A 16,313-nucleotide genomic window follows, 5' to 3' on the forward strand; every position below is an offset into this window, starting at 1 on the left:
CTCACAGCCTGCCCTCATGCACTCCTCAGACAGGGATCTTTGGTGTGTGTGATTGAACAATTACCGCCACGGTTAATTTAGCCACGGCTGAGAGTGGCGTTCACCGGCATGCTGGCGCGCAGTTCTCCCTTCTCGATGAAGTCAGTGACACTGGACAAGAATAACTTGCACTTTCATGGCAAATAGACTTCCGTCACAGCATTCGCAGCGTAGCTCAGATCTGTTAGGGATAAAACGTGAAGAAAAGGGGGGCCGAAAAGCTCATGCTCACTCATTTGCAATCATGCAAAGGAAAAAGATCACAGCCTTTCCGAGTTATTTTACAAACAATACCAATCTTAAAGTGTTACAAAAAGAGAGAGGGAAGTGCAACAAAACTAAAAACAAGTTTAAGAGCATTTCTACAACTCATTGTTTTATTATTCTAAGCAGTAGACAAAAAGAATTATGACAGGCTTTACTCCCAGCAGACACAAGAATCACTGGAAACATAAAATGCTTTTCATTATTTGAGGAATAACGTCTAGAAATTGAAACGTTGAATGCTGTATCTGAGTACAGATCTGAACAGGATCAGCAGTGCATGACACTGAGTCAAAGCAAATCTCTGCGCACTAACATGTTTCAAATGGACGTCTATGTCGTTGCCTCCATGCGCAAGACTTTCATGGATTCTGCGATCATGGAGCTGGTGTCAATCTGACCGTAGATGCCTACTAAAAACGCCTTGTGGAGGAGAATATCAGCATGTTCTGTGAAAAACAAAATGAGATAATTCCTTAAAATAAAACATAAAAATGAAATCTGAAAAAGTTAAGCACCGGTAACCCAATCTGTTGCATGCAGTCCATTACCATAACAAAAACACACACCTGACTCTGGACCACAAAGTCCCGGACCAGTCGTAAGTAGCACGAGTGTATTTGCAGTATTAGCTAACAATACATTGTATGGGTCCAAATTATAGATTTTTCTTTTAGGCCAAAAATCATCAGGATATTAAGTAAAGATCATGTTCATTGTAGATCTTTTGTGAATTTCCTACTGTAAATATATCAAAACTTAATTTTTGATTAGTAATATGCATTGCTAAGAATTTCATTTGGACAACTGTAAAGGCAATTTTCTCCATAGTTGTATCTCGGCCAAATATTGTTCTATCCTAAAAAACAATACATCAATGGAAAGCTTTTTTATTCAGGTTTTAGACAATGTATAAATCTCAATTTAAAAGAAAATGGACCCTTACGGTTTTGTGGTCCAGATTCACAATAAAAACTTTTCTAAATGCCTCTTAGATTTCCAGAATTTCCATTTCCCATTGAGGGATGAGTCAACATTATGTTGAGGTAATCAACAGCATTTGACAGATACTGTCAAATTAGCTTAAAGGGATAGTAGTTCACCCAAAAATGAAATTTACCCTCATGATTTACTCACCTTCAAGCCATCCTAGGTGTTTATGAATTTGTTCTCTTTCAGATGAATACAATCAAGAGTTTATTAAAAAATGTCCTGGCTCTTCCAAGCTTTATAATGGCAATGAATGGGTGTTGAGATTTTGAAGCAAAATAAAATGCATCCAACCATCATAAAAAGTACTCCAAACAGCTACAGGGGGTTAATAAAGGCCTTCTGAATCAAATCAAAGCATTTGTGTAAGAAAAATACTAATATTTAATAGAGATGCACCGACTGCAATTTTCTTGGCCAATTCAGATTTCAGTTTTTTTTTTTTTTTTTTTGTAAGTGTGACCTGCCAATACAGATTTTTGCAGATTCAGATTTTCGTTCTATATACAAACCAAAATCTATACTTTTTGTCAATGCAAAAATAATTATTTACATCATAAAAAAAAACTGTAAAACATTAAGTACAATTACAATTGTTGACATTAAGTACAATTATTACAATTCCCCCAATCTGAACTAAGTTACAGATGTTCTCTCACTTAAACAACTCTCAAAATAAAGTACTCTGTGACTGGAAAAAGGTAGAAATAGCAATTAACTGAAAAGGAGTTGCTGTATCCACCTTATTTTTCCTGTAAGAGTGGGTGTGGCCATTTGTAAATTGAATGTTTTCCAGCTATTTTTAACTGTACAAAACAGCTGGTTTTGCTGCTTGATACTGCAAACTGATGCATCTTATCATATTATTTTAAAGGAGAAGTCCACTTCCAGAACAACAACTTACAGATAATGTACTCACCTCCTTGTCATCCAAGATGTTGGATGAAATTGTGTTTTTTGAAGAGAACATTTCAGGATGTATCTCCATGTATTGGACTGACATGGTGCGCCAAGTTTGAACTTCCAATATGCAGTTTAAATACGGTTTCAAACAATCCCAAATGTAGTTGTAAACGATCCCAGCTGAGGCAGAAGGGTCTTATTTAGCAAAATGATCGGTTATTTTCATTAAGAAAAAAAAACAATTCAAATACTTTTTAATCTCAAAAACTCATTTTGTCTTACTCTCCCTGAACTCTGTGTATTCTGACTCAAGACAGTTATGGTATGGCAAAAAACTCAGATCGTATTTTCTCCTTCAACTTCTAAAATTGTTTAAAAATCATCCTACATCACTGCAGGAGTACTGACACAGTCTTTGCAAAGTGAACATGCAAAGAAGATCAAACACAAAAGGTAAAACAGTGATATAGGACAATTTTGAAGTTGAGGGAGAACATGAGATGGGAGTTTTTCGACATACCCTAACTGTCGGAAAAAAAGGGGGCACCATATCAGTCCATTATATGGAGAAAAATCCTCAAATGTTTTCCTGAAAAAACAATTTCTTTATGACTGAATAAAGAAAGACATGAATATATTGGATGACAAGGGGGTGAGTACATTATCTGTAAACTGTTGTTCTGGAAGTGGACTTCTCGTTGTAATGTATAATGTATTATCTTAATTATGAACACAATCGTTTGTAGTGCAAACAATTTTACCGTTTATTGCACTTCGTTATTTCGTTATTATCCTCGTTATCGCCGTAAGTGTGACGTCAAAACGGACCAGCTCGTAATCGGCAGACTGTCTGTCTGGGCCGAAAATCGTCTAATTTCAGTCCCTGGCCGGTCGATCGGTGCTCTAACATTTAAAACTTTTAGACATAATCTCTATCTTGCACTAACTGTCGCACGCGTAATCACGAGAGACTGATGTTACAGTGAATGACGGAGGACACAGGCAGTGTAGTGTAAGATATAAGCCACGAAGAGACTGGTTTTCCTTTGCTGTAAACAAAACAGAAGGCCTTTATTAACCCCCTGTAGCCATGTGGAGCACCATTTATGATGGATGGATGCACTTTTTTGGACTCTCAAACACCCTTTCACTGCCATTATAAAGCTTGGAAGAGCCAGGAGATTTTTTAACACAACTCCGACTGTATTTGTCTGAAAGGAGAAAGTTTTGAACACCTAGGATGTCTTGAGGGTGAGTAAATCATGGAGTAATTTGAATTTTTTTGGGTAAACTATCCCTTTAATGATGTGTTGAAATCCATTTAACAAAGGCAAAAAAAAAAAAAAAACAATTTATACAACAGCAAAGCAAGCAAAAAACAATTATCACGGTTTTTATAATAAACTCATGATCTGTTTGTATACCTTGACAGAGCAGCACATATTCCGGCAAGTTTCTCAACGCAGTCTGCACGACATCAAAGTTCCCGCTGCCCAGACAGTACATGAACGTTGGCAGGAATTCAGCAGCCATACTAGAGTTAGTAAAGATAAAGGTGAGTGTATTTGTACATGACATTTCGAATTAATATACACTACATATTTGCCTGCAGGCACCTCACCTGGGGATGTTCTGGATGCACCGCAGGGCCAGACTGAACGCCATGTTACGGCACACTTCTTCAGGGGAACTCATCAACCTTTGAAGATCATTCTGATAATACATGACAGGTTGGTTGTACTTGTTAAATCTTGCTAATTTCTGTCTATTGTGCAATCTTGCATGCATTGTGCAATGTACTTACAACAAAATACTGAATGATTTCTGGATTTCTTTTGGATTTCTCATCCACTTCAGTCAAACCCTCAAACACATCTAGAACAAAACAAAACAAAACAAAAAAAAAAGGCAAACATACATCATCACAACATAAAAAAGTAACTCTATTGTATAGTGTTCTTGTTACACATACTGCAGTAATTACAGTAAATTACATAGAATTACATACAACTAACCCTAAACCAAACAATCCCAACCCTACAGTAATTTGTGTCAAAACCCAGCCCTATAAAATACCATTATTTTTCAGAACCAATTCTTGGCCAACTGATATGAATAATACAATCTGAATTCATAGCCTGTTATAATGACATCCCTTTAATTAGAAGCCAATTAAGAATTCAGATCTGTTGTATCAGAAGTATTTATTTTAAAGCACTGCATTTTAAACTAAACATACCCAACCCTACAGTAAGTACATGTTGTTACTTAATATTAGTCAGTACTTACATATATAATTACACTATAACAAGCACACCTTAAAGTGTAACCAAAAAGGAATAGAAAAGCATTAATAAGCATAGTAACAATAATAACAATAATAATAATAATTAAATTACAGTGAAACTATAATATAATAAAGCGATGAATACACTGCTTAATAATAAATAAAACTGATTAAATAAGAATACAAATATTTAATTTATAGTTAATAATTCAGATTTTATTGATTTTATAATAAATCCTAAAAAATTAAATAATAATAACAATAACAAGAAGAAGAAGAAGAAGAGCATATAATGCTAAAGTTATAATTGTAATAATAATAAAAAACAATTATTATAATAAATGTAATTGAATACATGGAATTTTAAATTAATTACAGAACTTTCTTTCCAACCTTATTTATATTTTATGCAATAATACACATTGATGTAGTAGTAGTAATAATAATAATAATAATAATAAAAATTAAAATAATAGTAAAACTATAATAAATGTATAAAAATATTAATACACTGTTTAATACACAATCTGTTTAACTGAAAACTTGTATTGTTAAAGGCACTATATAAATGCAGGTGAATTGACTTGACTAATAATACATAAAACTGAATAAATATGATCACAAATATTTAATTTATAATTAATTAATAAATTAATAATTCAGTTTTTATTGATTTTATTATAAATCCTAAAAAAAAAACATAAATAATATTAATAATAATAATGCTCAAGTTATAATAATAATAATAAAAATAATGTTAATTTTTAATGTAATTAAAGACATGGAATTTAAAATTACTTATTAAATTATATTTTTATTCTTATTTATATGTTTAATTTATATTTTATGTAACCACGCATACTGATGTAATAATAATAATAATTATTATTATTAGTAGTAGTAGTAGTAGTAGTAGTAGTAGAATAACAGTAAAACTATAATGAAATGTATAAAAATATTAATATACTGTCTAATATTACTGAATAAATATGATTTAAAAAATGTAATTCATAATTAATCAATATTCTGATTTTATTGATTTTATAATGAACATTGACAGTAATAATAATAACAATATAATAAATAATAATAATAATAAATAACCATTTTAAAACTACACAAAAATCTCTGGAAAAATTAGTACACTGTTTAATAATACACAAAACTGAATAAATTTTTACAAATAACAAATATTTCATTTTAATAATTAATAATTCAGACTGTATTGATTTTATAATAAATATTGACAATAATAATAACAATAACAATCATAATGAATTTGAATGCCTATAATTTATAATCTCCTACACCTCTCCTTTCTGTTAATTACTGCTTCCTTTTTTAATGTCATTTTGAAAAAAAAAAAAAAAAAAAAAAAAAGTTATTCGGCTTCCAACTATCAGCTTGCTTTTAATTCTAATGTAATCCACATTTTAATTGAATTTATTCTACGCCTTCCAATCTAAGAATTCTTCAAAAAATATGAATAACATGCAGGATTTATTATGGGCCAACAGAACATAAAGGAAACAGTCTGACAACAGTTTTATTTATCTCACCCTCAATTGCTTCTCCTTTGGAGATCTTCTTCAGGCATTTAGTCATGTCAGCCGCAGTCAGCGGCATGGAGGCTGAGATGTTGACCAGAGGGAGGGAGCCGGAGGACGAATCCTCAGCTGAAACACAAAGAGTGAGAGACAGGCTCTGGTGACGATCATCTCACTTGTAACTCCCATGTCTCTTGTGATGTGAGGTGTTGAATCCCCTACCGTCTCTGTCCTCAGCAGCGCTCTCAGAGGAACCAGACTTCACAGGCAGAGTCAGTCCAGCGAGCAAAGACTTGAGCTGCACCAAGTCCGGATTCTCAGTAGAGAGTCCCCTGAGAGAGAGAAAACACAGTGAAACTTTTTACTCAAAAAGAAATATTTTCTAAAAGAAAATAAACGTAGCACCGAGGGCATTTGATAATGCAGAAATGAGCGATGCAAGCCAAAAAAAGTCTTACTGTAGCACATCCGAGTGTTTTTGAAGGAAAGGCACAGCAGATGCTGCATCATGAGTTATGTACTTTTGGATGAACTGCACAAATTTGTTTATGATGGGCATACGGGATGATCTCTTGAAGTTCTGCAAGAACATTACATTAAAATGCTGAAAAAAACAAACAAAAAAACGTTCCAACCATTACAGTTTCATTATAACAAACACAAATATTAATTTAGCAACTGTGAGAGGACTGTAATTTTCATAATCAAAAATGACTGTAACTACGTACTAAACCCTGTGTTAAAAAATGTGAGCTAGAGGAAGTCTTTATACCTGCAGGACTTTGATGAAAGACAGAAGACAGTCCTGCAGTGCCCTCTGGTGGTCAGAGTTGAAAACCAGTGGCTGCAGCAGCTCCAGGACAACCAGAACATCGCTGAAGAAGGTCAGATGGTTCTGCTGCCTGATCTCCTGCAGGTTCAGATGGATGCGACCGTGCAACAGCGCAGCGATCATCGGCAAGTGTCTGAAAAACACAAACGGCTCTATTATGCATTCAGCACATATACTCTCAGACAACATGAAAGTTAAATGAGCCCTATTTACTTTAATAAATGTCATAATGGCATAATTCTGAAAAAAAAAAAGTCACATAATTACACGATGTGCTGATTAATCGCTAAATAAATTAGACTGTGAAAGATTATTTAGAGCTAATTTTGTGTTAAATGATAAAGTATCAAGTAGAAGTTGCAAACTGTAGCTTTAGAAAGAAATATTTTGTTTGCCTCAATATTAAATGTATTACACATAAACATTTCGGTTGCAAAAGAAGATAATTTGAGAAACATCTAAGTATTTTTTGTTTGTATAATGAAAGTCATTGGTAACCAAAACAGCTTTGTTACCAACAGTCTTTAAAATACTTTCTTTTATGTTCCACAAGAAAGAGCCATGAAACCACAGAATACATTTTTTGAGATGTGAACAGATATGTACAGACTGCATTTCAGTAAAAACAATAATAATCTTAATTGCTATCAAAAAATGCAAGATGTGACGTAGAGCTGGCCCTCGGCATGTTATAGATAAGCTGCAGGGGCGGGAGAGGGACGGTTCTGCGTCATTCTTTTCAGAGCGCTTTTCTGCATTTATTCTTGAGAAAGAGCTTGTTCAACCCAATCACTGCGCTGTAGCATGCATAAGAAATATCTGCTGTATTATGCATAAGATAGTACCGCTTCTTCTCTCAGTGTCATTCAGAGACATGCCTCGACGTAAGTGCTCTTATTGTTTGCGTTTACCTACGACGCGACCAGAGCTGAAGCTTGGGTACAAGCGGCTGGTTTTGCGATTTACATGTCCTGTGGACGTACAGATATGGTCTTGGACCACGCAATATAGACATGATTTGCAGATCGGACAGGATAAGTTTTTGTTTTTTAACATAACGACCAAGCAGCCAGCAGCAGACAGTGAGCTGCTCATAGTCCATGTTTGATCAATTTTGCCTTCTCAAATCACCACGACTTGCCTAAAATTAAATCTATAGATATAAAACAGTTCAAGCATATAACAATGCCAGTTTAAATGTTAAACCCAGCTAAATGTGCGCTATTAGGCGCATATCCAATAGTTTGTTCAGAGAGTGGAGGCTAAAGAACGCTTTGCAGGACATGGAGGCGCCACCGCGCCAGCGCGATCACTTGCATTTTTTTCTCACTGGAAAAAATTAATAATTAAATAAAACAAATCGAAAACAAAACTCTTACATTATGTAGCTAATTCGTAAAGATACATTTCTCTGTAAAGGCACCTCCAATGAGGAGATGATGAGTCACGATTGTCCGACACATCCATGGTAATTACATTTGCCGGTGCTTTGTGGCAAGCTTTAGCCTATTGTACACTTGAACTGCTGCTGCTGCTGGTGGGACACTAAACACTGTCCGAGCTGCTCTTGACAGTCTCGGTAGCCTGGTCTCGTGTTGTTCCCACCAGCGCTGCAATTTTTTTTATAACCGTAATTGATGCATATCTAAAATATAAAAATAAGGAGAAGCCTAAAACACCTGTAGCAAAAAGTAAAAAAGTCGGGCTGAAATGCAGGGCTCTATTTGCAACTGCATTACCGGTGTGTTAATTAGCTGTCTTTATGTACTTGATGACACTCCCCTTTTTATGCAAACCCTTCCTTCTTTCTACACATTATCCACACACTTTATCCCAGTAGACCACACCCCTTTTTGAAAAGAAAGAAAAAAAAAAAAACCCTTTTCAGACCAGAGGTATTAAAAAACACTGCTGAAGCAGGGTTTAAATTTTTTTGGGGGTGAACTATCCCTTTAATGTTTTTATTTTTAATTAATTTTTTTTTTTTTTTTTTATGAAATGATGCTCTAAATAAGAAACTAAATCTGCCAGCAGGTGGCGGTAAATGTCTTTATGAGTCATTCACTTATTCCATTCAATTCATTCAAATGGCTGATTCATTCAATTCATAAATGGCTCTCTTTATAAATGGGCCTTTGAATCATTGATTGACATGATTTGTTTAAAACACTGACTCATTCAGAAACTAAACACCGCTGTGTTGCTTGGAAAAATTTTAGGGCATAACTGCATTTTTGGAGTTGTTGCCCTGAATCATATTTGTCAACAGTCAACTATATGAAATATAAAATGACGTATAGGTCTGGGGGTGGGGCCAGTGCATTAACTGTGTTAAAATATTTCAATTGCGTTATTTTACTAATTAAGTAAGCTATCGTGTTAAACTGACATCCCTAATTTTTTTTTTAAATTGATCATTATATTATTACTTAATTCTGGAAAAAAATAATCTGGAAAAAAGTGTATTTATTTATTTTTTATTATTAAAATTATTTAATGCACATTGAATATAATTCTTAATATATTTAATGCACCCTACTTCAGCCATTTCAGATGCAGCTTTTGAAAACAATGTTATGGCAACACTGTAGCCTTAAATGTTTAGTGTAATAAATTCTATTTTAAGCCAAGATATTTATTTCTAAAGCTAATTTTTGTAATGTCAACCTTATGTTAATTATTATCTATATTTTAATTATTAGCTTTTTATTAAATCACAAAACACCTGGGGTTCCCTCATATACCCCCAGGTGTTTGTCAACCTCATTTTGGAAAACCCTGGACTGAAAAATGTGTTACTGATCACCCAGCCAAATTTGGGGAAAAAAAAAGGCCAGTAAATCAAATGTTCTCAAAATCTTAAAAAAATAAATACATTTAAAAAAAGCAGTATTCTGTGTTCTCAAAAGCAGGGGGCGTGCCCGCTGTCTGTGCTGAAACCACGCCCACTTGTGGCAAAACTGCCATCTCTCTCAACTGTCAAATACAATTACATTTAAATAAGAAGACAGAGCTGTTTTGTAAATTATCGCAAGCAATATTCACAATCTCTGTAACTTGTTTTCAGCAATACATTTCTAATGTGCATACACATACTTTAAACTGAATGGAAAATGCTTGTGATGTTAACCTTAGTAGAAGCACAGGATGTGATACGGCCAGTTTCCTACAGGCCAGACTGGCATCAGACGCGCGGTTCTCAGCTGATTTGGTGTCTCCTGTGTCGCCCAGCAGAGTGATGAGACGATGCACGAGGACATCCAGCTAAACGTGCACATATACACACGGACAATAAACAAGAGTATTAATCTTTCAGGTGCTGTTAACAGGAAGCGCATAGCCTGACATGTCATAAACTGCAGTGGTTACCTTGCAGGTGCTGCCATCTGCTGCCCCCTCTCCACTCAGGGTGGCCTCTGGTAGGCGGATGTGTTGGATGACCTCTGGGAAGTGCAGGTAGATCTGCAGCAGCAGTGTCTGACACCTCTTACTCATTATACTGGAAACAATACACATATGAACACAATAAATAAGAACTACTTAAACAGGCCAAAAAAAACAAAAAAAAACACAACAGCTCTGACTAAGTTGTATTGCAGATGGTTACAGGAGAGGCTGCATGAGTAATATGACAAGTACAACGAAAAGTACTTGACGCATGACCATGAACATTTTTTCCATCATCAAGAGGTTAAAATGTGTAAGATCTTGTGACTGGTTACTATTTCTTTTCTGTTTTTCAACATTTTTAGCCCTATTTTCCCCTCACTAATTTACTTTAAATGGTTCTGTGCTGTGACAAATTTATTTTTTAAAAATCAATTAATATGAAGATATAAAAAAAAAAAAATATATATATATATATAGCTATAAAAAATCTGAATAAACAATATATTACAACAATATTATTAACGTTTGACTTTGAAAATATTATTACATTTCTTAGTCTGAGAAAAGCATCTTGTAGCAGGAATCTTTCTCAATACTAGAATGATGTAATAATCTTATTGTCAGTATTTTTAATATTGTACATTAATAATAATAATAATAATAATAATAATAATAACAACAACAACAATTTCTAGCTCAACATATTAAATAAATAAGATGTATAATAATAATTAAAAAATATTAAATACTTTTTATTTGGTAATTTTAACAATTATTATTATTTATTTAAAAATAGCAATACTCTTTTTACTTTTTTAGCAATTCTTTTTTCTCATGTAATATATGTTAGAAAATATAAAAATCTAATAATCTCTTTATGCATATTTTAAAAAACATTGTCACTACCAAAACAGTCACAACCAAAAAATTTGGTGAAGTTTTTTGGGGTGTTATTCCATAAAATTGTCACTACCAAAACAGTCACTACCGAAATATTTGGTGGTGTTTTTTTGGGTGTTATCCCATAAAATTGTCACTACCAAAACAGTCATGACTGAAACATTTGGTGAAGTTTTGGTAGTGACATCTTTGTTTTTTTGGGTGTTATCCCATAAACTCTCAGTAGTGACAAATAATAAACAATAATTAGGGAAATAAACAAAATTTTAGTTTTAGTATATTGAATTATCAACTAAGTTGTTTTGATAGTGTTTGGTTCAATGTATATTCAAACTAATGAATCCTTAAGTTTGAAATCAGCATGATCAACTTTTTGCCTTTTACAAAGAAAAACTGGATTCAAAGTACAACAAATCTCATATATCAGACTTGAAATATTGTTAAAATTGTAACTGTTATTGATTTACTTCTGACTAAAACAGAAAAAAATGTATTTACAAGAAAGATGTAAGCAAAATCTTCCTAGATAAATACCACCCTTCTCATTAAATGATAAATTACTGTGTGTGGGTAGTGACAAATTCGTAGAGAGAACAAATATTCCAAAACTTTCTGAAAATACAATATGAGAATTAACTGCACAGTTACTAGAAATGTGTACCTTGGATATTATACAATTTGCGTACATACAGATTTTTTGGAAAAGCATTTTTTAAGACGTTTCCAACTAGCATGGAGCGGATCATACGCATGAATCAGATATACAGGATGCTGTATTTTACAGCGATATGGATGACACTAGGAGGAGAAACGGTTAGACAAATGGCACTAACGAGTAGAAGAGATAACACCGGTAAAATCCACCCACATAAATCACTACCTTTACACATTTCTACACATCCTCAGCATCATTATAATCACTGTTTTGCTTTAGTAACAGTTTCATATTGAATCTAAATGGGTAATCAATTAGACTGTGGCTGTCATAAATTGTCAAATGCCACTTTACCATCTGTACTGTTCTAGTTATGAAAATGTGTACATGCAAAAGTGCCAAAAACAGCAAGGACAACAGTGTCAGGCAGAGGTCAGGGTTTGGACCATGTTGCAAACACTCACCGCCATTACAAACAAAAGCACTGAACTTCCTCCTTGAAGGCCCCCTTAAAGAGGCTGATAAATGTATGTGATACCACGCCATTCCTTTGCTTACAGCAAAAACGCTCTACATCAGGCACAATAGCGGGAGGAGCTGTAATTAGTTCTTGTGGTGTGAAATGAGAAGCGGCTGAAGTCGTTCAGCGCTGTGATCTTGGAGAGAGCTCAGCGTAGTATAATGAATGCACGAGGATTAAGGCTCCGGCTCTTCCTTTGGCTTCTGTTGTGAGTCGCAGCTCAGACTGGGGCTGTCAGAGAGATCAGACCGGGGCTCTTTGTGGTGGCAGCCCCCCTTTCTTTCATGAATTTGCCTTTGGTTATTAAACCCCCTTAATGAGGGGGAAAAAACTTTGGACAAGGTCGGACAAAAAAATTACTCCCAGAAATACGATATTTCTAAGTCGAGCTAAGCTGTCTTATGGTCGAGAATGGGCGCGGGTAATGCTGGCATGTAAAGTGCGTGTTTGGTGGGATAAACGGTCGTGTGTTTGTTTGGCATTCTCTCCGTATCTGTTGCTTGTGAGCACAACAGCGGATTAGCAAGCATAAACCACAATTAAGCAACAAACTTGTCGGTAAGAAGGCCTTCGCTTGATTGGACAAGCAGACAAGACTGTGTTCTTCTGTTGGTAATATAGCCTGTTATTGATACTGGCTGGCTTTTGTAGTTAGACCATATTAATCTCTCTCTTTTTAATCTTCATAGTGTTTCTGAGTAGTTGACAAAATACTTTTTGAAAAGTGGTTTTACACAGCATATTCTTTAATAATTATTATTATTCTTTAAATGCGTAAAAATATGTAATATTCATTATTCTTTAAATTGCTCAAAATATGTAGGCATAATATTCATATTATTTTGTATTATGCTTAAAGCAATTACGACTTAATGCTTTCTGGATGGTTGACATAATTTTGGAAAGTTGTCTTTTCTGTGACATGCTATTTATTCTTGTTTCCAAACTAAAGTAGTTTAAAAAAAATGCTGAGGTAAATAATAATAATTATTATTAATATACAATATTAAAAATTTCCATAAAGAGATCATTGCATCATGATATTTTATAACATATATTACATGAGAAAAAAAGTATTGCTAAAAAGTCAAGAGTATTGCTTTTTTTAAAATAACTCTAATTATTGTTAAAATTACAAAAAAAAATCAAATATTTATAATTCTTATGTCTTATGTTAAAAATAATCATTATTATTAATATACATTTTTTAAAATATGCATAAAAAGATTATTACATTGTTATATTTTATAACATATTACGTGAGAAAAAACACTGATAAAAAAGTAAAAAGAGTATTGCTATTTTTTAATAAATAATTATAAGAATTATTAAAATCACCAAAAAGTATAATTCTTATGTATTTTTTGTTTAATATGATGGTAAATAATAATAATTTTATTAACATACAGTATAAACAAAATCATACATATATTATTAGGTCATATTTTATTACATTTAGCATATTATGCGAGGAAAAAAAAAGTACTGATAAAAAAGTAAAAAGAGTATAGCTCTTAGTATATTAGTGTATGTGTAAAAAAGTTTATATACATATATATGCATATAAATTTTTTTTTTTACTTTACTTTTTTCTAAATGCAAATTTTGTCATTGTTTTGGAGCACACTAGCTTATAGATAAACTAAAGACTAACATATTCATACTTAAAAAAACAAAAAACGTCCATTTTGTCATCATGGGGACTTATTGGCGACAAATTATATGATTTCGATTTTTTTTTTGTCATGTACAGAGTCAAATTTTTTTTACCTGTCTCCCCATTTCTTAACACAGCTGATGAGGTATTCTGAGACTTTCTTGACATTGTCCAGGTCTGAGTGGAGACAGCTATGCAGGAGGGGCAAGCGTGACTGGAGAAGAGAGCAGGAGACTTGGTCCAAAGCGCTTTTGGAGGTGCCTGAGTCACGGCAGCTCAGCTCTGACTCAGAGAGGATGAGGTCCACAAGACTTATGAGTTCCTCAGAAGACAGTTTCAACACAAACTGCTCCGTGCGCTTCTGCAGAGACACACAAAACCACATCTTATACACTCATGGCAAAATACACGATTTGTAGCTTAAAGTGTTAGACCTTTGTACAACTACATATAGTGCTTTGGTCTGGTTAACAATATAACTAGTTATAAAGGGAGCTATTCCCTATATAAAATTACAATATTCTTACACCAGTCAATTTAGCTTGAAATGACTATTGCCTACTTTTTAGTTGGTCCTTAAAGGGGTCATCGGATGCTAAATTCACTTTTTCATGTTGTTTGAACATTAATGTGTGTTGGCAGTGTATGTACAAATCTACCCTACAATGACAAAAATCCATGCAGTGGTTTTTAATTCATCTGTAAAAATAATATCCCCTTTTTCAAATCAAGCCATTCTCAGATGCCTGTCGGTGTGCCATCACACCGACAGAGGCCGCTCCCACGATAGTTGATTGACATGAGCTCTTACGTTAGACCAGCTGTCACAGTCCAGTAACTTTCCATGTTTTGATGCCAGAGCAGGGATGTAAGTTAGACAAGAATATCACAGATTGAGCGATTGAGGTGTTGTGTTGCTGGATGTAATAATGAACATAGTGGTCGTCATTTACTCCCGACATCTGAGCCGCTGAAGATGCAGTGGATTACGTTTGTTTGTGAAGGGAATGCGCCTCCCGATCTACATAAATGCGTCTATGTTCGTGCAAATCATTCATGATCCAGCTTCACTTAGAGCACAAGTGAGTATAAGCGTTTTTTATGAATCTTTGCGATTGGCCTTTCCTTATAACGTGGTAGTTAGAAAGTTTAGCGGCTAAATGTGGCTAATGTAAACAAGACCGTCTTTCAGAGGCGGGGTGAGCTGAGCTCATTTGCGTTTAAAGGAACAACCCCTTAGAATGAGATGATTTTTTGCAGAGCTGATTTTGACAAGGTAAAAAGGGTGTTGTTTTACAAAACCATTGAGAATTTTTAATCAAAGTATATTAGAGACTTTTCATTAACACCCTAAAGAATCATATCAACGTGTGGAAAATGGGCATCCGATGACCCCTTTAAAATAAACCTGTTTGTGCTACTGTACGTTTAAAGGAGAAGTTCACTTCCAGAACAACAATTTACAGATAATGTACTCACCCCCTTGTCATCCAAGACGTTCGTGTCTTTCTTTATTCAGTCGTAAAGAAATTGTGTTTTTTGAGGAAAACATTTCAGGATTTTTCTCCATATAATGGACTGATATGGTGCCCCGAGTTTGAACTTCCAAAATGCAGTTTAAATGGGGCTTCAGATGACCCCAAATGTGGTTGTAAACGATCCCAGCCAGGAAGAAGGGTCTTATCAAGTGAAACGATTGCATATCAGTCTATTATACGGAGAAAAATCTTGAAATGTTTCCTCAAAAAACAACTTCTTTACGACTGAAGAAAGAAAGAAAGACATGAACATCTTGGATGAGAATGGGGTGAGTACATAATCTGTAAATTGTTGTTCTGGAAGTGGACTTCTCCTTTAAGACACCTTTTGACCAATTAATGTCAATGACTTTTTCCATGACGCAAGTTGTTATGATTATTGCTTAAAACTGCATTTGCAAGAGCATCGTTTAGCCAATAACAAATTTTAAAGATAAACATAACCAGGAAAAATTATTTTCAAGACTGTGGGAACCTAGACCCTGTTATGACTGGATAAACTGTTTGCATGTGAAACAAGAAAATACAATCTCGGATTTCACCAAAAAACATCCTAATGCTGTTCTGAAGATGAACGAAGGTCTTGCGGGTTTGGAACGACATGAGGGTGAGTAATCAATGACAGAATTTTAATTTTTTGGGGAATGATCCCTTTAAATTGAATTACATAACCAGGATGACTGGCTAAACTATTTGCATGTGAAACAAGAAAATACAATCTAGCCAATATGCTAAATAGGTGTTGTTATGTAAATGCATTAAAAATTTGTGATGTGATATGAACTGTGACC

General features: G+C 34.1%; 1 protein-coding gene across 3 annotated transcripts in view; it reads right to left on the reverse strand.

The window, feature by feature from the left end:
• Positions 1 to 394: 394 nt before the first annotated feature.
• ints1 (integrator complex subunit 1) overlaps positions 395 to 16,313 on the reverse strand; it is a 37,795-nt gene continuing 21,876 nt past the window's right edge. For 2 of the 3 annotated variants that reach the window (XM_051105561.1, XM_051105560.1), the window contains exons 38-48: positions 14,098 to 14,345; positions 10,232 to 10,361; positions 9,993 to 10,126; positions 6,803 to 6,995; positions 6,489 to 6,634; positions 6,253 to 6,362; positions 6,043 to 6,159; positions 4,001 to 4,071; positions 3,818 to 3,909; positions 3,621 to 3,730; positions 395 to 752 (exon numbers count right to left, since the gene is read on the reverse strand). In XM_051105561.1, the coding sequence (XP_050961518.1) occupies positions 637 to 752; positions 3,621 to 3,730; positions 3,818 to 3,909; positions 4,001 to 4,071; positions 6,043 to 6,159; positions 6,253 to 6,362; positions 6,489 to 6,634; positions 6,803 to 6,995; positions 9,993 to 10,126; positions 10,232 to 10,361; positions 14,098 to 14,345 (1,467 nt within the window). In that variant the 3' untranslated portion in view covers positions 395 to 636. The remainder of the gene's footprint in view (positions 753 to 3,620; positions 3,731 to 3,817; positions 3,910 to 4,000; positions 4,072 to 6,042; positions 6,160 to 6,252; positions 6,363 to 6,488; positions 6,635 to 6,802; positions 6,996 to 9,992; positions 10,127 to 10,231; positions 10,362 to 14,097; positions 14,346 to 16,313) is intronic. The other variant, XM_051105562.1, reaches the window with a different exon arrangement.

This window comes from Labeo rohita, chromosome 3, assembly GCF_022985175.1.
Source record: "Labeo rohita strain BAU-BD-2019 chromosome 3, IGBB_LRoh.1.0, whole genome shotgun sequence".
NCBI classification, from domain to species: domain Eukaryota; kingdom Metazoa; phylum Chordata; class Actinopteri; order Cypriniformes; family Cyprinidae; genus Labeo; species Labeo rohita.